The sequence below is a fragment of the Athene cunicularia genome, assembly GCF_003259725.1.
Source record: "Athene cunicularia isolate RWA chromosome 3 unlocalized genomic scaffold, athCun1 chr3_part1, whole genome shotgun sequence".
Classification (NCBI taxonomy): domain Eukaryota; kingdom Metazoa; phylum Chordata; class Aves; order Strigiformes; family Strigidae; genus Athene; species Athene cunicularia.
In genome coordinates, this window is record NW_020799097.1 from 89,653,300 (window position 1) to 89,678,427 (window position 25,128).

The window sequence follows — 25,128 nt, forward strand, 5'->3', positions numbered from 1 at the left end:
TGTTTGGGGAAGGTTTTGGGGTGTTTTAATTCTATGTGCTTTTTATTGTGGTTTTTTAGAAACGTCATAAAACATGTAGTTAATCTTACCTGTAGTAGTTTCTATATATTTCAAACTCTTTGTAGGATGTTCTGGAAAAAATATCTGTGTAGTAATTACTGTATGTTCTGTAACTATTCAGGAGTTGATCTTTTGGTGGACCAGCCGTTTACCCTTGAAACACTGACATCCCTGGTGGAACTGACCCGTTTTGAGACCTTGACGCCACGTTTTTCAGCCACTGTCCCTCCCTGTTGGGTAGAAGTCCAGCAAGAGCAGCAGCAAAGGCGGCATCCTCAACATTTGCACCAGCAGCACCATGGGGATGCAGCTCAGCATACTCGAACTTGGAAGCTGCAGACAGACAGGTAGGTAGGGTAACAGTGCAGAAAAACTTATGTGTGTATTGCTTAATTAGTTCATACAGCTGCTATAATCACCAATTTCATGCAATTTAATTGTTTTCTAAGTTGTGTGCAAGTGTAAGAGCGTGTAAATTAAAGGATAATAATCCCTATTTGGTAGTTTGCATTATAGGTCTTTGAGGTTGCCAGGGTTGTTTCACTGGACCTTGAAACAAATTGAAAAGTCACGTTTTGAATTCATAATAGTTTTGTTTGCCAGATGTTGCCATTTCATTATATAGTTAGAGAAGCATGTTCGCCAGAATTACAGAGATTCTTGATTGTTTCTTTAAAAGTCTGATTCACCCTTCTTAGGCATACACACATTCTTAGTACATTTTTTAATCAGAAAATACAAGTTGCAGATGCTAGTATGACTAATTAGTTGTCCTAAATGAAATTGTATTGTATCTTAAAGATCTGAAGATAGTATCTGGATTTATGTCTGCTCATGTCAAGTTAAATCTTTCTACTTGAGATGTTTACTTAATTTGAGTTAAAATTTAGGCAGTATTTTCATTACAATGAACTGCACGGACTTGGTATGTATAGTACTTAATTTTTTACACATGGCATGAGAATTTGGAATTCCTCTGGGATCCTAAGGACTAGAACAGCAGTGTTGCGCCTGAAAATGCTTGGAGAAACAAAATATAGATAGAAGTTCAGTTGTGTGTTTTAAGGTATGTGTGTAATAAGGCACTATGTATCTTTTGGGTCAGGCTGTCACACATCTGTTCCACTGATATATAAGATTTGGGTAGTAATGCAGAATCTAAATGCCCATTCAGTGGAAACAGTGAAATAGCCAAAGGATGCTAGGGTAGCTAGAGATCATATGTGGGGAAAAAAACCCTTGTCATATAAATAAGTGAAAGCTAGCACGTGATAATGAAGCATTCCAACTGGGAAGACAGGTCTGGAAAGTAGTAGTTGCAGGTGTTTCCAGGGCTGACACCTAACATCAGCTAAACTTGCTTTAATTAAGTGTTCATAAGCTATGGTTAAAAACTTGCAGTGTATTATAGGCTTTAAAACCTTTATCTTGTGGTTTTTGCTTTGTGTGAGTAAAACATTCTGTATGTAACAAGTGGAAAGGAGGTGGTTCATGGAAAAATAACTTGCGGTTAAAAATATTATCCCTTGTGCTCAGCAACAGTTGAAAATTAAAAAGCTACCAATATGAAAGTAGAAGGAAGCAAGCAGTGAGGGTAATAGCTGTTAATTGGAAGGTGATAGGTAGAACATTAGCTTATGAATATTGTTTGATTGGAGGAAAAGAATTATGTCTGCTGCACAGTAAAACAGGAATGTAAAGAGGTAAAATTAAAAGTTTTGGTTTAGTACTGGAAATCTTTGACAGCTGCTAAATGACTCATGAAGAAAATTATTAAATTGCAGTCCCTTTGTTCGTAGGGTAGAATATACAGTTTTAAGATTGAGAGCAACATTAGCTCTTAATTAAAAGTTATCTGGGAAGAAACTTTTTATTTCTGGATTATTTTGTTGGTCCTTAATATGAGGTTCCTTTTATCTCCTCTTTGAGTGTCTCATACTGATTTCTATCAAGATGAAATATGGATGAGTAATGCAATTTGATATGGTAATTCTTTTGTTTCTCAAATACATAGAAGGAAATAATCCTGGAAATGTATTTTAGGGAATGGCATTATATTACACCCATTCTCTTTCAATCCTACTTTGTTATTTTAAAAAGGCTATGTAACAAAGAAAACAGAAAAAACAGCCTGGTTTACCTTATGAATTATCTGAATATCAGTATTTCCCATTCAGTGGTACTGAAATCTTAAATTGGGCTAATCCTTTTTAAAAAAGTACATGAATTCCTAATGTGCTTTGATAAAACAGTGATATCTGAGTTTCCTGGCTTTTTCTCAGACTTATATAAGAATTATTTTATGTATTCATCTTAAGCAGACATATTTGGAAATATGTGAAAGAAGGAAAAGCTACCTACTGATGTGTTTTCGAGTGTTTAAACTCTGGAAATGGGTCTGCAGCTCAAAGTTCAGTTGTAGTGGAAGATCAAATATTGATGAGATGTTCTAGAAAGGGAACGAAAAATATGTTGGAAACATATTTTGTAGTTGTTCGAATGATGGTATGTTTGCATTTAGAACACAGTCTTGATTGTGTGTTCTTTAAAAAGATTCTATAGATTCAGAAAAGTTTCTAAAAGAACTTGTGTTAGATTATCCAAGTGATATTTAGGATGGAAATGCTAAAATATTGAGAAAATAATAAGGAAGTGAATTAATTTCTTTGCTTCCATGAAGCTTTAAACAAATAAAGAGGAGGCACTTAGAGCTATGAGAAATTAAAAAGCTGTTTAAAGGGGAGTTTTTAACTCCTCACAGAAATAGATTGTGAAGTTCATTGCCACAGGTGTAAGAAGATCTCTTCACTGTTCGATTAAGGTGAGACCTTCATAGAGGAACATTATACCATGCTTAATGAGAGATACGTAAAACTTCCTTTGGGGCATCTGCTGCTGAATTCTGTCAAAAACAGGTTTCTGGGGTAGACAAATAACAGTTGTAATTTGATGTGGTAGTATGTGTCGTATGCATCATATAGACTACAAAAGACTACTGCAGGCAAACTGGTTTATTATTTATGGTTTTGTACTAGATCTTTAATTTAAACTGGCTGAGCAGAATATTACTTAGTCTTTCAGAAGGCTTGTTTCTTTGAATGTCTCATTCAGTCCATGCTTTACATGACACCTATAGAAATACTCAGACATAAAAAACCATCCTCAAACTTCTTCCTGTTTTGAACTGACCTACACATTCTCTGAGCCAGAGGAAAGGCATGAGTGATTCTAAGTTTTTAGTGTTACATGTGCTAACAGGTTTTTTCCCCCCTGGAGTTGTAGGATAAATTTTCATTGTATTTTATTTACCCGAGTTATTTGTACAGTTAGCTGAAAATTCTTCATTGTTGCTTCCTAAATCATAACCACAAGCTCTCTTCTATCCATCTTTTGCTTCTGTCCATCTTCCCTCCCAAAATCACTGCTTTTCTATGTTGCTTGTTTTGGAAACTTGATGAGTTGTTTTCATTATGAATACCTGGAATCTGTCGTAAGTGTATTAATATACTTGCTTGGGGGTGGTATGGCCTTCAGAGATACTACTGTAAAAAATGCAAAGGATTAAGTAGATTTGTACCAATCCTTAATCTATTTTAAAATGGTTTTCTGCATAATACTCGTTGTGCAGCATATTATTTAATTTTAAAATACCTTTTTGTAATTTAGTTGTTAGGAAAAAATCTAACCAATATTTATAGCAGCATACTCAGTTTCTTAGTGTTCTTAGTTATACAATTAAATAAACACAGGCTATCAGAGCTGCTGCATTTTAAAAAAATTACTTACTGATAAATTGAGAAGATTAGGAGGTGCAGTTGTTCTTAAAATGTATACATATTTGACAATGCATGAATAGTTTTATTTGAATTGCTCTTCAGTTTGAACTATTTATTGCATACCTTAGTGTATCAAACTATGGAACTGATCACTGAGGGGTACTTATTATCTCAAGTTTACACTTTCAGTGTAAACCAAAGTTGGCTTCAAAAGGAAAATATGACTCATTAAAAGAAAGCAGCACCCATTTTGCACAGCGCAGGCTTCTGAGCGTGCACCTGGTAAGACTCACTTCTCATCGTGTATAAATTATCAAATGTATTTAAAAAAATAATTTGAAAGTAGTATTTTGAGTCTCCTGGATGTGGCTCTTGTGACATTGGAAAGTCACATTGTATAACACTTACCAGTGGAGAAAACCCAAATTGAGATTGCAAGGTAGTTCATACGCTTCACTGATTGGTAGATCCTTTTTTAGTGTGGGGTTTATTTTTTCCCCTTGTTCTTGTTTTTTTTTTTTCTAGAAATGAGTAACTGGTATTTATAGTAATAAGAAAACAGTACTGTAATGAAGGTAATAGGGAATGTTTTCACTGCTACCTTTATCTGAACATTGATTTGCGCTCTCTTATCAATTGACTTTTAACATGTTTTTCACAAAATTAATGTGCTTAACTGCAGCTTGAAAGACTTTCACTTCAGAAATTCACGTGAATGTCAACTAACGCAAAAAAAGTTTTATTCTTGTTAAAGAAAGTGTGCATGGATGGAGAATGCACTTGGTAATGCTGTCTGCTTGATCTGATTTTTCTCTTAACACTGGGTCATTGTTGTCTTTTTTCCTGACAGCAACAGCTGGGATGAGCATGTCTTTGAACTGGTTCTACCAAAAGCCTGTATGGTTGGACATGTGGACTTCAAATTTGTTTTGAATTCAAACATCACAAACATTCCCCAGATTCAAGTAACTTTACTGAAAAATAAAGCTCCAGGCTTAGGGAAAGTCAATGGTAAGAAAGAACTTAACATACCTTTCAGATTATTTCTTTTCTCGAACTCATTATTCTCTGTGATACATATTAGAAGAATTGCTTAAAATTGTGTAAATATTTCAGTTTACTTATTTCTATTTTATTCAATTTCTCAGCATCATAGTCTGTTTTCACTTACCATGTTTGAATGTAAATTGGGGAAGTAAACTGGGTGAACAGTTTCAAAATCCTGAATTCTATACAAATAAAAGTGTACAGCTCAAAAAGGTTGAACTGAATTAATATTCTGTACTGCTTGAATCCTACAGTGATTAAAAAAAATGTTGTCAAGTGTAAATCATCCTAGGGATTGACTGATGAAACAAATGGTGCTCTTAATGTTCTTGATATATTTTAAAAATACATAATTATTCCAAGTCACAGAAAGAAATTGTTTGCCAGTATTTCTTGGATGCATAAAAGAGCAAGGCTTTTTTTGATGGCAGTAGATAAAACCTGGCTTCCTTGGGAATTCTCTCATCATCTGGCTCATTAACTAAGCTGCCCTGTCTGCTAGGGATGGAAGGTATTACATGAAGCGCTTCCTTTTATTGAGGCATTAGTTATCTTTATCTGGCCACTTGTTTTTGAAAAGCTTCAAGGAACTTGTTATTTCAGGGAAGTGTTGCTGTCAGATATTATTAAGTTGGCTGCTGGATTTGAAATGCGTTGGGTAGAACAGCAAGCACGACTATAAAAGCTCTTCCTTTTTTTTGTTCAATTTTTTTAAATGCCAAGTAAGAGCTGCACAGTTAAACAAGGGTAACAAGAGCTGTAAATTTTGAGAAGGAATACAGGCATACATTGACATTCATTCATTGACATGCTTTCATCCAACTTCTCAGTCTGTAGCATCCCCCAGTGTTTAACAAGAAAAAAGTGTGCTGGAGAGACTTCTTAAAGAAATCCTATAAACTGGTGGTTATCCAAGAGCAAAATATTCTAGCATAGTAATATTGTTTGGAGAACAGCATATCCTTTTAGGATACAAGGTGGTTTAAGAGTTTTAACAGAAGTGCTAGCTGTGACTGCAGGACAGCAGACAACAGGTGTTCTTACTGGTTCTTCCTTCGTTTAATGCTTCAAGTAAAACCTTAATTTTAACACATAGCAGAATTTTGTTCTATCAAAGCAAAAAATAGGGCAGATGACCCAGATTGATTTACTGTATGGAACCTGCTTTGTTTTCAGCATGGATTTTAGAATTCAGTCCATTGACACGTCTGGATGTCAGAAGTAATCTCAAAATCTTCACCTGTGAAACAAAAGAGAAAAAAAGATAGATAGATATATAGATATATATAGATATATATATATTTCCTTAATGTTTCAGTTTTAAATATTTCAAAGCAAAAAGTTCCATGAATTGATAATACTTTGGAGACATTTGATTTGGCTGTGAAACAGATTGCCAGAGTTTTCTGTGAATGCTTCACAGTACAACATACCAATCATAAGATGTGACAGAGTTGTTCCAGAAAGTGACGTTTCACTTCCCTACATGAGATGTAATGGAATTTGCTTTTTTTCCTGTTATGGATATAGAGAAAGCATGGAATGGAGAGCCAGGGTGTACACAGGCAGTCTGGAAAAGGCTGGGGGGATGTGAGAGTGCCTACAAGGCAACCTTGGCAAGGTTTTTTCTTTGATTCAGTAGGATTGGGGAGCATCAACTAACCATCATCCTTTTAAGTGTTATTACATTGCAGTTGTTTCCTACCCTTTTTCAATATCTAGGGTTTTGGATAAAGACCTTTAATGACATTTGCCTTTTTTCTATGCACTATGACTGAAGTAATAGGGTACTAATTATTTCATTATAACGGAGAACAAATGTAGAAAATTTGTATCACTGCCAGATATTAACAAAAATGTTCCAATCCCAGAGAGAAGTAATATGCAGAATTGGTGGCTCTTGAAAATGTATAAAATCTTCAGACTGAAGTTCAGTTAACTCTACAACTGCCCCCCCCCTTGTCCCCTTATGAGGGGGAGAAAGGAACTGAAATTTTAAGCTAATGAGACTTAAGGAAGATGTGTAGGAACCCTGGAACCAGTTAAATATGTAGTGTGTAATAACAGGAAGGCCAGAGACCTAATTCTTCTGGTCTGGAACCTAATGTTTTTGATCTGGCAGTTATTTTACTGTATATGCTTCTTGTTCATTTGCTTGCATGTCGTCTTCATCTGTGATTCATGAGAACCATTAATTGAAAAAAGAGCTATACTTAAGTATTATCAAAACAACATCTGATGTTCAGCAGGAGCAATCCAGTTACTTTCAGTTAAATTATCAAACTTTCAATACTGTAATCTAATTACTTAGGAGTAATCTGCAGTTGATTATTAGGAGAAAATAATTTGGGAAGCCTTAAAACAAAGCAGGCTGTTTACAGGTCATTCAAAGAAATATTTGTTTAACTATTTGCTGCAACTTCAATTGCAATCCTAATGTGAAAAACATGCCTTTGCACATTTGTGGTTCTTACATTAGAAATAATGTTTTGGGCAGAAAGCTGATAAATATGCTGTGAAAACTATTGCTTCTGTTTTCTGTGAGCCTTAAGCAATGTTTATGAAATCTTGCTAATATTTTTATTTCCAGAAGCAGCAGTAGATAGACAGATCACATTTCCTTTATCTCCTGCTCATAATATTGAAGTGGAGAGAAATGGAAAACCAGGACTGGTTGAATTCAATGAAGAAATGCAGTATATGGATGTAGAAGAGCCACAATGTAAGTTTTATTTATGTTGTTTTTTTTTTTTTTTTTTTTTTTTAATGAAACACTGGAAGTTTTGCAAAAGTTTTTCAGCCATTTAAAATAGAATAATTTCTCAGCCCTCTTCAGTGTTGTGCCTCTAATTTGCGTGGTCATTGTAGGAGTTGAAAACACAGACACGCAGATACCTACAGAAACCCGTCCAAAACTACTGCAGAAATTTGGTGCTTAAAAGCAAATTAGTATTTATTCAAATCTAGAAATAAAGTAGATTGATATGGCACCTTTATAACTTAAACTTGTATCCTGTTTCAGCAGTATTTTACTTGGTGTCCTTAGCTAGTTTTAATAGAATTTTTCTTTTCATACCCGGCTTTTGTAGAGATTGATGCTGTAAATCAAGAAAAATAATAAACTGCTAGTAAAGAATTTATAACTAGTCATGTTGACTTTCAGCTACATCGGATTTGCTGTGCCTGTTTTTATAAACTTTTTTGTTAACCAGTGCTCTTCCGCAAAATCTGTTAGAGAGACTCTGAAAGGCAATCAGGTTGGGTCTGAGTGAGGAGAGCTGCAGACTAAAAATCAGCAGTTGGGGTGAATTAGTTCTAGAACTATGGTTCTTTTTCTTGTTCCTTTCAGCAGTCTTACTTTATACCTTCTTTTCTTTCATGTGATCAGGCTTATCTAGAGCATGATTTTAAAGACCCTTTCCAACCCAAACTGTTCTATGACTCCAAGAAAGGTGTTGTAGAAGGTGAGGGGAGGGATCAAAGGGGTGATAAAAGAAAAAGTGCTGGAAGGAGGTGTTTCATGCTGAGAAAGAAGCAGCAGATGAGTGAATGATAATTTCAGTATACCGCAGGAGAAACAAATCAGTCTGCTGTTTTGTGTTTTTTTTTAAACGATTCTGTCCAGTTTCAGAAAAGACCCAGTGAGAGTGGTGGATCAAAATATTTTGGCTTATTATTTTATCAGTTGTGTATTTTGTGGCTCTGACCCCATTAGTGTACATATTATCCATATAATATAACTGAAAATTCCTTGAAAACTGTAATTTACCTTTATTGATTTCACTGGAAAATGGCTAAAAGTGAACCTCAAGTAATTGTTACTTTTTTCACTATCGCATCTATATGTATTTAGTGATCACAGTTTGACATGGTGTATTTTGAACCCATGCAAATGATCAGGTTTTCTAACTTAATTATGAGTAATTCAGGTCCATGTTACTCATGGTTTTTTTTAGGTCTTAGATTGTGTCCGTTTCTGGAGGAACACAAGGAAGATATACTTTGTGGTCCAGTATGGCTGGCTACTGGACTTGATCTATCAGGACATGCTGGAATGTTGACACTAACAAGTCCAAAGCTTGTTAAAGGTAAACATGAAGTATGTGTGACTGAAATGCATGTCATACTTCTGTAGTCAGACTTTGTTTTGTATTTATTTTCACATTGCTGTAGAACACAATAGTGAGTTACCTTTTCAGTACTCACAATAGTGAGTTACCTGTAATTAATGTAGTTGAGCTCTGCTTGTGCACTGTATCTGTGAAAGTGAAATCTGTTTACAACTTGCCCTATTAAACTATGCAAATTCACACACACCCCCTTTCTTCTTTCCACTTTTAGGCATGGCTGGTGGCAAGTACCGCTCGTTTTTAATTCATGTTAAAGCAGTGAATGACAGAGGAACAGAAGAAATCTGCAATGGTGGCATTAGACCAGTTGTTAGAATACCATCTCTAAAACCTCAGACTAACAAGGGCCATTCCCTTGCTTCACTGTTGGCAAAAGTTGCAGCAGGCAAGGTAATGAATAGCCAAGAAGGACATCTGTGTTAAAGCTGTAAAATTGGTATGATTTACATGATCTGAAAATGAAATATCTGTTAGGAGAATGAAGATCCATTAAAAATTACTTTTTTAAGAGTTGACACTGTTGTCTCTAAGTTGTTTCTTCTGTGCAAGTTCAGTTGAAAAGGCCTGTTCTGGCACTTTCCCATACTGAGCACTTGGGTTTGAAACTTCTGTTTCCATGAGCGTTTTCAGTAGTTGATAGACATCCTCCACGAAGATTTTCATATGTATGTGTGTATTTTACTCTTGATCATTGTAAGATTGGATGATCTGATGTACATCTTGTGGACATTAGAATGGTTAGAACATAATAATTTAGAGAACATTGTTAAATTTGTTCTGTATTAAAGCAATTAGTGAATATAAATACTCTGTTTTAATACAGTGCTCAAACTGAGTGGGAGATTTTAGTGAACTGTATGCATTTCACTGAACAAGGTATACAAATGAAGCCATTCAAAACCAATGAGATTTATGAATTTATTTTTTTTCAAAAAAAATCCCAACAGGAAAAGCCATCTACCAAAATTGAAGCCACTAATTCTTCAAGAAAGTCAGATAATCTGAGAGGCTGTGACTTACTTCAAGAAGTCTCTGTGACAATTCGAAGATTTAAAAAAACTTCAATTTCAAAAGAAAGGTTAGTAGGGTTTTTTTAATTATAAAAAATATTAGCTTTAGTTATGCTTCTCATAAAATTCTTAGTTCTCAAAATAGTTCAGGTCAAACCACTGTTTCAAGTTGTCATTTCGTAAATGTATTTTATGTGCAAAATCCTGTAAATTGTGAGTTGGAGGGCACTGTGATGTGCACGTTGTGGTAGAATAACCATGGGTGAAACTGTATGTTGACTGATTATTTGCCTGAAAATGGACTGATTATTTACTTGAAAAGGATAAATATAAATAACTTTTCCTGGTAAATTAAATAAACTATTTGGACAGTTTTGGTTTTTTTTTTTTAAAGTAAGCATCTTTCCTTTTTATTTTCACTTGTCTTGTTTCTTACAGCAGAGTATTATTTGTGAAAAAGTTTAGAGTCAAACTTAACTAACAAATTGTTACTGAAAAAAATGGTTAAAGTTCTATGGACTGGTACTGCACAGTTAAATACAAATAATATGGTATTTAGTTTTTATTGCTAACTGCCACTCCACAATGGTGGCACTGTCTGTAATGGCCTTAGAGAGGTCAAAGAGGCTGCAAAGAGGAATGTGTAAATGGTTGCCAGAGTGTTGTAGAAGATGAAAGTTTGTTTAGGTGTAGAAGTTACAGGGGGGAAAAAAAATCCCTGAAGGTTACTAAATATACAGTAACCTGGGAAGTTCCGTGAGCAGAAAATAGGAAGATTGGGAATGTGTGCACAGAAAGTATTTTATAAGCTTGTGCACTAGTTCTACTCTCACCTAGGTATCTTTTTTTTCCCCCCTGTATTTTTTTTTTTTTTTTGCTGCTCTTAAGACAGGATAGAGAGCTGGAGGAACACTTTAATGAGAGAATGGCCATATTGGATAATTCTGGTTTTTTATTTTCTTCTCCTCCTCCCTAGAGTTCAACGGTGTGCCATGTTACAGTTTTCAGAGTTCCACGAGAAGCTGCTCACCACTCTTTGCAAGAAGACAGATGATGGTCTGACTACAGAACATGCTCAGAGTCTTGTACTAGACACGCTTTGTTGGCTGGCTGGAGTGTATTCAAATGGACCTGGCAGGTAAGAGAGAAATTGTGTTTAAATTATCATGGCTGTTTCTTAGTATCAGTTCTGTTAAAAAAACCCCTAAGTTTTTTATTTGATTCTCTAAAGTATGCAACTTGTTTTTACAGCTCAAAAGAAGGAAATGACAGCTTGCTTTCTAAAACACGTAAATGTGTGTCTGACATTATACGTGTTTGCTTCTTTGAAGCTGGGCGGAGCATAGCTCACAAATGTGCACGATTTCTTGCACTATGCATCAGGTCAGTGTTAATTATACACATTTTTATATATTTATATTTTATATATATTGGAGGTTTCTGCATGCAGTCCAAATTGTGCATGTGTTATTATTTAACATTGAAATTATAAAGCAACAAGATCTGGAAGGTTGTATGTTGAGGAAAAATGTGTTAGGGTATGGACTGCACAGAACATCAGTCTTGCAGCTTTGTCTTCTGGTGGAGATTTCATATTTCATTCTTAACTTCATTCAGTGTTTAAGTGTCTGTGTCTGTTTTTAGCAATGGCAGGTGTGACCCAAGTCAGCAGGGGTTTGGATCAGTTCTTCTAAAAGCTTTACTTGACAATATGCCTCTTTTGCCTGCTGCTGCAACTGGTGGTATGTATACAGTATTTGTTGTCATAAAATACACAGTATGTTTGTTATTTGGCACATTTTGTTGGACTCTAGCAAGAGTTAGGTAATTGTTCAGTTAGTACAAACTGCTTCTTGGAGTGGTCTGGTCAGGTGGTATCTAAGTATGAAGCATGTATTTGTAGATGATGGAATTTTAAGCAAATGAGCTTTCTTAAAACAGAGTGCTAAGGCACTGATGTTTTTAGGAGAGCTTGAGTAAGCTTTGCAATAATTCTCAAAGGTTTTCAGCAATCACAGATTCTGTTGACATAAGAGTCAGGATTATCTGTTACTTCTGAAAGTTAGGAGATGTGTTCCAGCGAGCCTGAATAACCAAATGATGTCCAACTAGCAATCCACTTCTGTTACTTCTGCATCAAAAGGAAATTTTAAACTAAATTAAATTCATTCCTCATCTGCATTGCAGAATAATGATATCTTAGCCCTTGTTGAAGCCTTTTGAGTGCCAGATAGAATGGGAAGATGACTTTAGCACTTATATTTGGGGTTGCAAGACCTCCTTTGTGTTTTTCACAGTATGGCATTCTTGAATTGCTTTTAGCTTGACATGACCAAGGGGTCTTTCAGGTAAATTAATTTGCAGTCCAAAATCCTTGTGCTAGCACCCAGGTGGAAACATTTAACACGCTGCTGTTGAGGGTACGGAATGCATAGCCGGGGAAGGAGGAGGAAGCTGAGGTTTGTGTTTTTGTATAGAACCACTGCACTGTGCTTGCAGAAATGTAAGGAAACAGTACCTCTAGCAAATTAAGGAGACAGCAGCCAAAACTAGAGAATAAAGAGCTGAATCTAGAGTAAGCCTTGACTCTGAAGGGATTGGAACCATCTCCTAGCACCTTAGCATATCAAGAGCATTTTGATTGTTGTGCTTAGTAGAAGCAGTGGGCAGAAGCAATGAAAGAAGTATGTGAAAATCTGTCTCTTGGGAGCTTTTTTTTTTTCTTCAGTTATGAATTAGTTGATAGAATTCGAAGTACTTGTGGACACGAATGATTACAGAATGATTCAAAACTGAAGGCTCTCAAAAAAAGGGAAGGGGAAGAACACTTTCTAGTCTGTACTCAGTAACCATTAGATACTTTATTTATCACTTCTATTGATTGTGCTTCAAATTATGCTTTCTGAGTGGAAAATTCACATCATGTTTCACCTGAAATTAATTATTTTTTTAATTCAGGATCTGTATATTGGTATTTCGTATTGCTGAATTATGTAAAGGATGAAGATTTGGCAGGATGTAGTACAGCTTGTGCATCATTGCTAACTGCTGTGTCCCGACAGCTGCAGGATCGCCTAACACCTATGGAGGCATTACTTCAAACAAGGTACTTAGAAATGTGGTTGTTGTAAACTTAGTAAAAACAGGCATACAGACTATCTAATGCCATCCTCTGGTGTTCTGAAAAAGGTTAGCTGTTTAAAAAAATGCATTTTGCCATTTGTTTGAGCAAGTCTTAATTTGATACAGTTCTGGAAAATACTTTTGACGTACAAAGTTAAAGATTAATTTAATAGCTATTTTGCAGTTTACAGTGCACTTTAAATCAGTGAATGTGTATGTAATGTTTGAAGTCTGTGCAGTCCTTCAGTAGTATTTATGATTTTTAGTGTAAGTCTTATTTTGAGTATGAGAGTGAATCAGATATACAGAATAGTTCAGGTTCTGCATATTGATACACAAAATTGTAGTCTCTCTGTAAGCTGACCATACATTTAACATATTGCTACTGAAGGCCAGATTCTAAGTGTAGAGACCTGGAGTAATCTACTGGGAATGCAGGTTCTTCTTATAATTTATATATCAATGTAATTTCAGACTCTGATGTTGCATCTTCTAAATATTGAACTGATTGGCTATTTAACTTTGGATTTACATGATATCTAAAGAAAATCTCTAGTGCTTCAGTTTCGTAGCAGTTTCCAAAGCCATATTATGATGATGGGAACATGCTACTGTTAAACAGCTCTTTCAGCTGTGATTTGTAGACAAGAGTTTTCCTCCAAATCAAGCAAGATCAAGGCAGAAGAGGTTTGGTAGAGGTTAGTTCAGAATCTTTGGATCAAATGGAAAATTTAGTAAGCTAAGTTGGGAGGGGGAGATGGAGGGTTTTTTTTTGGTTGGCTGTTTTTTAAAAGGGCTATAATCCCAAAGTACTTGATAAAAACTTATTCTCAGGTGTTATACGTGGATCCTTACCATGCTGTCTACTACATTCATCTTCTGTGTTGTTATTTCACCATCTGTAATCCTTGCAGTTGACTAGAAGACTTATCTCAGCAAAAAAATGGTGACTGGATAATGGAGAATTTTGAAAAATACACAAAATGAACTGGAAAATAAAAGGTTTTGTGTTTTCTTGCTGAATTTTATTTAGAAACCAAATGGAGGAGAAAAACATGAAAATTCCACTTGACGTGAGAATGGCGCCTTTCTATAGAAATTGACTTGTTTCTTCATACAAATTGTTTCCAAGTACCTCCTTTAAATAGCGTATCTGAAATAAAAGTTTCTTTCCTTTCCAGTTGCCCACTTCTGAGTCTGGCACATGTGCCATTTCAGATCACTTAGTGGCCAGCACAGGTGACTTTAATCTCAAGGGAAGCTTTTTGAAGTGAGCCCTGTTCTTGGAACCCTTCAAAGTTAGATTTTCTGAATGTTTCTAGATGGTGTTTTACTGATATTTTTCTTGGAACTAAATTTGCTTTCTCTTAACTCAGTATCCCCGTAATTAGGATAAGAATAGCAGCAGACACGTGTCTAATCCCACATCTGATAACTGTAGCTTGTTGTAGCAAGGGCTGACTATTTCTTAACTTAGTTCACCAATTCAGACAAAATTTACTGGTCTTCTCTTTATATGTCTACCGATCAAAAGAGTACTGTCATTTCTTGTTTTATTTTTTTTTTTTTTTAAACTGTAGAAGATTAACATTAATTTTTTTCATTTTAAAAGATACATTAGTAGGCAGCCATTGCTTTACTCGGTTTCCCTTCCCTCTCCTTGAGTTGTATTTTTATCATATTGGTGTGCATTTGTGTTGCAGAGTTTCTAGTACTGTTTTTTTTTTCTTCTTTGTCATTGTTCCCGGGTACAATAGCCTAACATTTGGTAATCAAATAAAAGCAGATGTCTGCTTAAAGGATCTGCACATTCATGTTGTCTTCACACAGAGTAGTGTTCATTTTACTATCATGTGCTGCAATAAAGCAAGTAAAACTTGCAAGGATGAGGCTAGGTGGGTATGTTACATGACTTGCAGTTCAGTGAACAAGAAAGGAATTTCAGAGTATTTTAGGCTGTCCTACAACAAAGCAGGTTAGTTTGTCTCTAGGAAATCTGACAAATTTCTTTAGCCTGTTCTTGAAAGCACCTGATTAAAGTAGTGGTGGAATTTAATTATTCTAAGTGTTGCAAGTTATTGCATAGCTTAATTATTCTTATCATTAGCACTTGAACTGTCATCTTCTGCCCACATCTAATCTGAAATCTCTACTGCTGCAACTAAAGCCTTTTAAAGATTGTGACCCATCCACCTTTGTGATAAAGAGCAGATTATTTCATTCTTAACAAATCCTGAATGTCTAGAGGATTTATTAATCTTGATTGTATTCTCCAGATCTGTAGTAATTCTTAAAGCATTTCCTTGAGCTGTTTTCTTTGGTCCTTATCTTCCTTGAATTGTGGTATACAAAATTGTAAATATTATTCCAGTTGAGATTTCTGACTGAAGCAGAAGAGATATTTCACATAGTTTATATTCATTATTGGATAGATGAATAGCATGATGGGTTTTCTATGTGACATTGTTGATTCATTCTTTGCTTTTTGTTGATGTAACTTCCATATCCCTTTCTGAAAAGTGTTGCTAATGCAGGTTTAAACTGTGAGCCTGATTGTTCCTGCTGAAGGATCAGTGTAAAAGGCATTATGCTTATTGAAATAAATCTGGGATGGACAGAATATTTTTAAGTATCTGCAATACATTCAAATTCTGATCCTATTCTACAAAGCTCTTATAACCCCTTTTTAGGTTTTATCACATGTTTACTTAATAAAGTCTTCACTTTAACACTGATTACTTGCATGATTTATGTTGAGCTGACCTAATTTATTGATTTGTAAATCTGAGGTCTAAAACAGACTGTGAAAGGTACCCTGCTGAATTTTGTCTGAGTGTTTTTGTGTGTTCTAGTAACCACTTTACAGTAGCATGTTGTCTTGCTTTGCTTATGAAAAAAAAGGCCACACAGCAAACATGTCAGTCTTGCTAGATGTGCAGTATGCACTGTTTGTATGTAGTACAGGCTTATAGAGAGCAACCTTGATTTATCTAATACGTGTTCTTAGTATAAAGTTGTCATCTTAAATTTGCTGCCAGGTAGGTGCTTGTAAGTAACTTGGTTGGGGGATGTATGTTAAATGGGTTGATCTGTAATTCTTTTTTTTTTTTTTTTTTTTTTTTTTTTTATCAATAGCAATTATTGTCCTTTCCTATAAAGTCATCTTCTGACTGGTTAGTCTTGGTATTGTGTGACAAAAAGCATTGAGCCCAGCCAATGTGGAAGCACTTTAACATTCAGAGAAGCCTGGAACCTGTTCTACCTTGTGGCTCTTGTAGTATTCATGTAAATGTTTATCCTTTTGTGACTGATCAAAAAAGACATTTAAACACTCCAGCCTTCTCAGCATTACCTATTGGGGGCTTTTCTCACCTGCTAAGGAACAGAGAAGCTGCTTGGAGGAAGAGTTTCGGTGCAACTTCCTGTCACTGCTGGTGTGTTCATGGAAATATTTGATATTTGTTTTGGCTCTTGCCAGTCAAAGTGTGAAGTATCACGTGTTTCTTACTTTTGTACCTACACGGATACATTCTTTCTATTCCTGCTTAATAATTTGGCCTGGTTTCCATTTTTAACTCCTTGTCTGTTGCTGGTAATAGGTATCGGTACACCAAAAAAACCCCACTGGTGGTAGTGTTACTTTGGATTTTCCTTTTTCTTGGCTTATAAAACCCTGATTGATTTGGGACCTGAGTAATTGTATATTTTTTTTTCCACTGCTGTACTGCCAGAGTAGGTGTAATGAGATTTTCTTACGTTGAGATATTTAAATTACTTGGAAATGTTGGTTTTTGTCTAGTAGCATTTCTTTTTTTTCTTCTTACTTCAGCTGGAAGAAGAAGCTGAGGTGGAATTTCTTCTGTTTTGGAAAACAGCACTGTGTTTTAATGACTTCAGATAAATGTCTGATTTACCATGTGCAGGCATGCATATTGCTGCGGCTAATTGTCTAAGACTTGTAGTTCTAGTTTCCATGTCTGAGTGTGATTGTGTCATGTTTTCAGGACAGTATTACATCTTCCAAACTGTTTAGTAGCAAAGAGTTACTTATTTAGCATCATAAGCTGTTTGAAAAGGTCACCTAATAAATTACTTTAATGAAATATAAGTAAAGGGTAACTTCTGAGGTCTGTCAATTGAATGAAAAGAATAGTTTGGAATATAATAAATCCTGATTATTAAATACTTGGCCTTTTTCTGTAAATAATTTTATACAAGTTCTTATTGTTTGAACAGTGCTGTGCTGTTTATCTTATTCTATTTGCAGATATGGATTATATAGTTCACCTTTTGATCCAGTTCTGTTTGATTTGGAAATAAGTGGCTCTTCTTGTAAAAATGTGTATAACAGCAGCATTGGAGTACAGTCAGATGAAATTGATTTGTCTGATGTTCTATCAGGTATGTAAGTTTAATAGTAATTTATTGTGGGAGAATTGGTAATTTTCTCTCTTATACCCTTTTCTTTTAGTGAAGATCTGTTTTTATGCTTTCCATCAGTTTTATAGCTGTACATAACGAATATCAAGATACTCTCTTGCTTTGTGAGATCTCTTACATTTCCTGTAGCCCTTAGGGCAGGAAAAAAGCTGCTTTCTGGAATCTGTTCTTTTCTTATCCTGTAGAAGATCTAAGAAAAGGCTAGAGATTAAACAGAAAGGCTGCTATCATTCCTAGGTCAGAGTCATCTAGGAAGCAAGCATCTGTCACTTCTTTTGAGCAGCTTCCTTGAGATATGTTACTACCCATTTAGACTAGCAACCATCTCATATGCAGAGAAATCTAAATGGATTTTACTGAAGTTGGAAAGCTACCATATGGTACTCTTCTGCTTAAATATTACAGATTTAGTGAGGGTTCTGTTTCAGAGGCATTAAAATATCTTAAAAGCATATTTGTCTCTATCATCTCAGGTTAGTTTATAAGTGATTCTTTAGGTCATGGTATGTCCTAAGAATGAGACAACTTTTACCTGTCAGGAAATTCTTTTCATAGCAAGCATATTCATCAGTCATACTGACTCCTTTTCTTTTTTTTGTATGCTCTTGTCCATCTCTTTCCTATCCCTCCCTCCATACAGCACTGTGAATTTGTTAGTATACTGAATAATAGACTAGTTTCTATACTAACTTGGTGTATGATCTTAGTCCATCTGTTACTTTATATTCATTTCCAGTAACACCAAAGTATTTTTGCAGGCTAATTCTCTCACAGTGTAGAAAGACTGGATCATCCACATATAAATTATTTCTGGATTTAAGAAGGCTACACTATGCTTCTGCTGTCACACATGATAGTTTGACTTATTAAAATACTCTGTTCAGATTTAGCAGCGTTATCCATTTTAAAATACACTTTCATTTATATTGTGAATGTGATAGTGTTAAGATGAAGTAATAAACTATGTGGATTATATTTAGTTGTCCCTTTTGACTCTTCTTGACTTGAAATGTTAACATCAAGAAAACACTAGCTGATTGTGCAGATATTTATTTCTCTTTCAGGAAACGGGAAAATAAGTAACTGTGCAGCTGCTGAAGGTAGTTTTACTTCCCTGACTGGACTTCTGGAAGTTGAACCTCTGCACTTTACCTGTGTTTCAACAAGTGATGGAACTAGAATAGAAAGGGACGATGCAAGTACGTTCACTGGTATATACAATTTTTCATTTCTTTTCTATTTAGCATAGCTCCACAAAATGATATTTTTAATTGGACATAATAAGCACTGTTTGACAAACAGATCACCTGTATTTTTGTAAGCATTGAAACATGTTGGGTTTTTTTTAAATAGTTACTATATGCAAAGTTAAACTCCTTAGAGCTTAGCAAACAAACTGGGTTCCAAATTTACTAATTTGAATCCTTGTTTCTGTTGGAGAGTATAACATACAAGCTTGTATCTTTACTTCGCAGCCTTAAGTGGCGAAAGAATTCCAGGACATTAGGTGGCTCTCCTGTAATAAAAATGTTGCATGTATGATGAGTGTGCATAGTCTATAAACAATATACTTTGTAATTGGAGGTGATATTACTTTGTAGGAAGAACTGGGTAAAAGGAAATTTGTTTTTACATTGCTCTTAACATTAGTAAGGAATGAAATTAGAAGCGTGGTTTATAACTTCTTTTCTACATACATATTTTTGTTTGGTTTGGTTGTTTGTTTGTTTGTTTCATGCCAGTGAGTACCTTTGGGGTTACCCCAGCAGTTGGTGGCCTCTCTTCTGGAACGGTTGGGGAAGCCTCGACAGCACTGAGTTCAGCAGCCCAGGTAGCTTTGCAGTCTCTCTCTCATGCAATGGCCTCAGCCGAGCAACAGCTCCAGGTGCTGCAAGAGAAACAGCAGCAGCTTTTGAAGCTTCAGCAACAGGTTGGAGGCTATTTGGCTATTTTTTAATGCTGTCTCTAAACTTCAAAAGCTGAGAAAGTAGTTGCAGAGCTAGTTGCCTTTTTTTTTTTTTTTTTTCTTTTCCCTTTTTTCTCCATAGTGTATTTGAGGAAGAAACAGCTCTGCACTGAGGATCACTCATATTAAGCAATGTACTGAGAGTGTCTCCCATGCTGCTTTGGTCTTTCAGACTTGTTTTTTGTGTATTTTGAGGATGGGTTGGGAGTCTGTAATCAAAACTAAGTCTTAATACTTACCAGTGTGAAATTGAAAAAGCCTGCTGAAATGAAAAGCGCAATTGGCAACACAGGGAAGTACCAGTCATAAAGTCATTGTCAGTATAAAGCTTGACTGTATTGACTCTACTTTGTTGTTTAGTAGTAGGGGTTTTATAATTTTTTGATTACTCCAATTAATTACTTTTTCTCATCAGCAAGTGAGGTCAAATCGAATAGTTTCATTTTTCATGTTGTTGGACATCTAATATGCCTACGTTGTAGGTAGCTTGGACTTACTAAATCTAGTTTTATAATGAAGGTTGAACTTCTAGTTCAATACTACTGCTGTGTTCACAAGCAGTTTTATGTGCTACATACACTGCTTTCATTTTCCCCACAGAAAGCTAAGCTGGAAGCAAAACTGCATCAGACAACAGCAGCAGCAGCAGCAGCAGCAGCAGCAGTTGGTCCTGTTCACAACTCTGTGCCTTCTAATCCAGTAGCAGCCCCAGGGTTCTTCATCCATCCTTCAGATGTCATTCCACCCACACCAAAAACAACTCCTCTATTCATGACTCCGCCTTTGACTCCACCTAATGAGGCAGTATCTGCTGTTATTAATGCAGAGCTTGCTCAGCTTTTCCCTGGTTCAGTCATTGATCCCCCAACAGTTAACCTTGCAGCACATAACAAAAATACAAGCAAGTCTAGAACGGTAATTATTTTTGTTTGCTTTTCTTGTAGAAACAAGATGCTGTAAGCCTCATCAGCATCTAATTTGTACTTGAGTGCTAGCAAATACCTGTTTATTTGGATGAGCTGTGAAAACTGTATCACTAAATTTAGACCATGAAAAGGAAGACTTAACACAAGACAGAGTTGTTATCGTACCTCAAATGATTTCTTTTAATTGGAGCTAGCTTAACTGTATAAGGAGTTATTAAACCTTTGAATTTAGTAGTTAATATATTTTGATGGCTCATGCTCAAATCTAACTTGTTGTGAGGTGTCATCAAAATTGTACATCTTTAAATCACGAGGTTTTATCACAGTCTTTTGTAAAGAACAGCTTATAATAAATGCGTAGATTTTAATGACTTAATTTTACTGATGTTTTCCCACTCCTCAGAATCCACTTGGATCTGGTCTTGCTCTTGCAATATCTCACGCTTCACATTTTCTTCAGCCTCCACCTCATCAGTCAATTATTATAGAGCGAATGCATTCAGGTAAAACCAGAGTTCCCAATAATAATGTTGACACATTTTCTGATAAGAAGTCTTTTGCAGGGTTGTAAGACAGTTGCTTAGCTGCAGTCTCACTTGGCGTTCCAAAGAACAGATATTTTTCAGTTTGCATTTCTGTTGTATCTGGAAGTTTAAGGCCCAGCATTCAGTGATGCTTGTCAAGGTGAAAAATCCTGGGGGCTGAGGAAATATGTTGAGTCTTTGGACAGAGCACCTGTTCTGAAATAATTCATAAAAAGCATAACAGTTTAAGTTGAAACCAGAATTTTCTTTTCAAAGTGTGAAGTTGTAGTGAGAGATTCTGAGACTGTGCAGCTATTTTTAACCTCAAATATACATCTTTTGAACAATAAATAAACAATGTCTTTATTTTTTGAGAAGTAACATCTCTTTGCAGGTTAACATGCACTGGTATTTTAGGCAATCCTGTGTTTTTTCCCCTAGGAGCAAGAAGATTCGTGACCTTAGATTTTGGAAGACCGATATTGCTGACGGATGTATTGATTCCCACTTGTGGAGATTTGGCTTCTTTGTCGATTGATATCTGGACTTTAGGAGAAGAAGTAGATGGAAGGCGACTAGTAGTGGCCACTGATATTAGCACACATTCACTTATTTTACATGACTTATTGCCACCCCCAGTTTGCAGGTTTATGAAGGTAAAAGGAGATAGGCTGCATACTCTTGTCTTTTAAACTCTTGATCTTTGTTAGTATGTGAACTTTCTCTTAAGTTCACTTCAGACCAAACTTTAGTTGGCCATCAGGTTTTTTATGATTTTTTTGATTTGTTGTTTATTTTTCGTTTTGATACAGTTGTGTTACAGTATAGTTGCATTCTCTTTCAGATCACTGTTATTGGTCGATACGGTAGCACAAATGCCAGAGCAAAAATCCCATTGGGATTTTATTATGGCCATACATATATCTTGCCCTTTGAAAATGAGCTGAAACTAATGCATGATCCCCTCAGAGGAGAAGGTGAAGCTGCCAATCAGCCAGAAATTGACCAACACTTGGCAATGATGATTGCATTGCAAGAAGACATACAATGCAGGTTAGAAGAAAAAAATATGTGTACTTACTAGTTATTTGACCTTAAAACACTCGGCTATCATAATGTTCTAGATTTTTTTTTCTTCCCTTGATATTCTTCAGACCAGAGAAAAGTCTGCCTTTGTTGTAGAGTTGTTACAGGGAATATTTTTATAGCAGTAACAAAGATTGCACTGGTTTGGGGGTTTTTTTGTGATATCTGTTTTAACAGTGCATTCAGAATGGACCAGAAGTCATCTTCTGGCAGGGTGACTGTCAAGTGTATTGCCATTTGCTAACGTCTGAATTGTGTGTTGGAATGTTTTTCTTTAGGTACAATTTGGCCTGTCATCGGTTAGAAATCCTTCTGCAGAGTATTGACCTGCCACCACTCAATAGTGCTAACAATGCCCAGTACTTTTTACGAAAGCCAGACAAGGCAGTAGAAGAAGATAGCAGGGTATTTTCTGCTTACCAGGACTGCATTCAGCTACAGCTTCAACTCAACTTGGCTCACCATGCTGTACAGAGGCTCAAAGTAGCTTTAGGTGCAAGCAGGAAAACACTGAAGGAACAATCTGATCCAAAAGAGTTGATTCAGATGTCATCCACAGAACAGTTACGCACCATCATTAGATACTTACTGGATACTTTGCTTAGTTTGCTTCATTCTTCCAATGGTTAGTATTTTTTGAGGGCTTGATATTTTTGGATGTTAGTAGAAACAATTTGCAAGTGTTTCTATTTCTTGGTCTGTACTTTCCCACTATAAATCTTTTAAACTATGTTCAGATATGTTTTACTATGATTTCAGTAACTAGTAACATACAGTGTAAAGTTTCATTAGTGGCACCAAGCTGACCTAACCACTTGCTGCTCCCAAAAAGGATAGGAGAGGGAGTCAAGGTCCTTTTCCATAGTCCTGGCTGCATGTTCCTTTGTTCAGATAGTCATCTGATCCTTCTGTGGGCCGATTCAGCTGTTTGCTGAAGTAACAAAAGACTGCCCAGGCGGAATACTTATATTGCTGTCATAGGTAGAATGAGCTTGTGGAAGGATCTGTGAACATGGAACTCTGTACAACACTAGGGATGGATTAGGCAGTTTGAAGCGGAGAGGGGAAGCAGAAATTGCTGGCGGGGGACGGGGAGGAGCAGGGGGAAGTAATAAAATCCATATCTCTACTCAGTTCATGATTTTCAGTGTCCAGTGAGGATTTTTATTTCCTAAATTTGCTGCTGAAATTTCTTGGGGAATCAAAATTGAAAAACCAAGTAGCAGTGGTGTTTTTTTCAAAAGGAAAAAAAAGAAAAAAAACAGAACATTGTTCTATTGATAGGTGTGTCTGTTTTGTCATTTTCTGTGCCAGTTTGTTCTAATGGTGGTTTGGTTTTTGCCTTGTGTAGATTCCATGGGGGTATTTGCATGGACATGGAATGGATTTGGTTTTGACCCAATGGCCTGGTTGTTAGGGGTCACCTGCGAATTACTGTGTCCCCATGTGTTCCCACCTCCTTCTCCCCTGTGTCAATTTGTCTAATCATAATAGTTTTAAAAACTTCCTGCAAACCTTTTTCTCCTATGTTTTCAAGCCATTGTCTCCTTAAACATAGTTGCTTGTTCCCTTTTCTTAAAAGGGCACTCTGTTCCTGTGGTTCTGCAAAGTACTTTTCATGCTCAAGCTTGTGAAGAATTATTTAAACACCTGTGTATCAGTGGAACCCCAAAGATACGATTGCATACTGGCCTTCTGCTGGTTCAGCTCTGTGGAGGAGAAAGATGGTGGGGTCAGTTTCTCTCAAATGTTCTGCAGGAATTATACAATTCAGAGCAACTTCTCATATTCCCACAAGACAGGTAAGGTATAAGTCTATATTGATACATTACCTGTGAATCACTTAAATCATTCTATTGTTCATAACTTAATATTGGAATTGACAAACTGTGGCTGAGGGATACTTATCCATCTATTCCATTGATGTAAGAAATAGTCCCCAAAAAGCACTGCAAATGATAAATGTCTGATTGCAGTTATTTATTGTACCTATTTGGTGCTCGTACCACAAGAAGTTGATATTTTTCCTTACTTTGAGATCTCCGCATACCTAGCAGGATTGCTCCCCAGTGTCAAAAATTGCCCTCTCCTTTATCAGGTTTAAATGCACCCTCAGCATAGAGCTGCTCTTCTAATGCATTTGGAAGTAGGATTGAGACTGGAAAACGCACTATTAGCATTTAATACAAAATATTTCTCTGAGATACAAGCAAACAGATGTAGAGCTGAGCACTGAATGTTAGGTGTGTTGATTATTTCAGATTATTGATTAAGGTCTTTGATATTCTAAATATTAGCATTTTATTTTAATCAAACATATTTGCTGTTCTGTGTCTAGCTGCCTTCTTTGGACAGCAACATTTATATTTTTATATTTTCTCATAGGAATTAATTCAAGGATATAAGAATACATGGATTTAATTCTCTATCCCTGTTACTCAGTATATCATATGTAATAGGAAATAAACTGAATGAGATCTTGTTTCAGATGTATGAAGTTGAATGCTCTGCTGACCTCTTCAGGGTGAAAGAAGATGTTCACCCTAAAATACTGCACTATTCTTACAATAGAATGTGAAATCCAGTTCATTTGCTGAGCCACAGTACCCCTTTTTATAGCAATCTGCTTGTGTCTCAGATGAAAGCCTTGGGGAGTATTGTTCTGTAAGGGGTGTTTCAGAATATTATGGGATCTGAAAAAGAAATAAAATCTTAAATATGTATATTTTATTTTTAGGGTCTTCATGTTGCTTTCTTGCATTGGCCAAAGATCGCTTAGCAACAGTGGTGTTTTAGAAAGTTTACTTAATCTCCTGGATAACCTGCTGTCACCACTGCAACCTCATTTACCTGTGCACAGAAGAACTGAAGGTAGCCCTCTAATTTGGGAAACTATATTTTCATATACATTATAAGATAGAAAACAGAGACTAGCTCACAATTTTTGGTGTATTTTGCTTGTTTACTATATTTCCAAAACAGTTGTCTTAAAATGTGCTGAAACTTCTTTAGGTGCTAAAAGTGGTTTCCCCCCCCCCCC

The 25,128-nt window shown here is 35.8% G+C and overlaps 1 protein-coding gene across 1 annotated transcript in view; it reads left to right on the forward strand.

Annotated features, from left to right (window-relative positions):
• Positions 1-25,128, forward strand: part of BIRC6 (baculoviral IAP repeat containing 6) — a 172,866-nt gene that overhangs the window by 29,363 nt on the left and 118,375 nt on the right. Inside the window, exons 12-31 of the mRNA XM_026844602.1 lie at positions 182-407; positions 4,687-4,847; positions 7,474-7,605; positions 8,840-8,971; positions 9,225-9,403; positions 9,961-10,091; positions 11,000-11,161; positions 11,275-11,406; positions 11,668-11,765; positions 12,982-13,129; positions 17,414-17,547; positions 18,651-18,785; positions 19,329-19,516; positions 20,153-20,467; positions 20,882-20,981; positions 21,444-21,658; positions 21,847-22,055; positions 22,367-22,713; positions 23,671-23,890; positions 24,826-24,959. Of these exons, the coding sequence (XP_026700403.1) occupies positions 182-407; positions 4,687-4,847; positions 7,474-7,605; positions 8,840-8,971; positions 9,225-9,403; positions 9,961-10,091; positions 11,000-11,161; positions 11,275-11,406; positions 11,668-11,765; positions 12,982-13,129; positions 17,414-17,547; positions 18,651-18,785; positions 19,329-19,516; positions 20,153-20,467; positions 20,882-20,981; positions 21,444-21,658; positions 21,847-22,055; positions 22,367-22,713; positions 23,671-23,890; positions 24,826-24,959 (3,498 nt within the window). The remainder of the gene's footprint in view (positions 1-181; positions 408-4,686; positions 4,848-7,473; positions 7,606-8,839; positions 8,972-9,224; positions 9,404-9,960; positions 10,092-10,999; positions 11,162-11,274; positions 11,407-11,667; positions 11,766-12,981; positions 13,130-17,413; positions 17,548-18,650; positions 18,786-19,328; positions 19,517-20,152; positions 20,468-20,881; positions 20,982-21,443; positions 21,659-21,846; positions 22,056-22,366; positions 22,714-23,670; positions 23,891-24,825; positions 24,960-25,128) is intronic.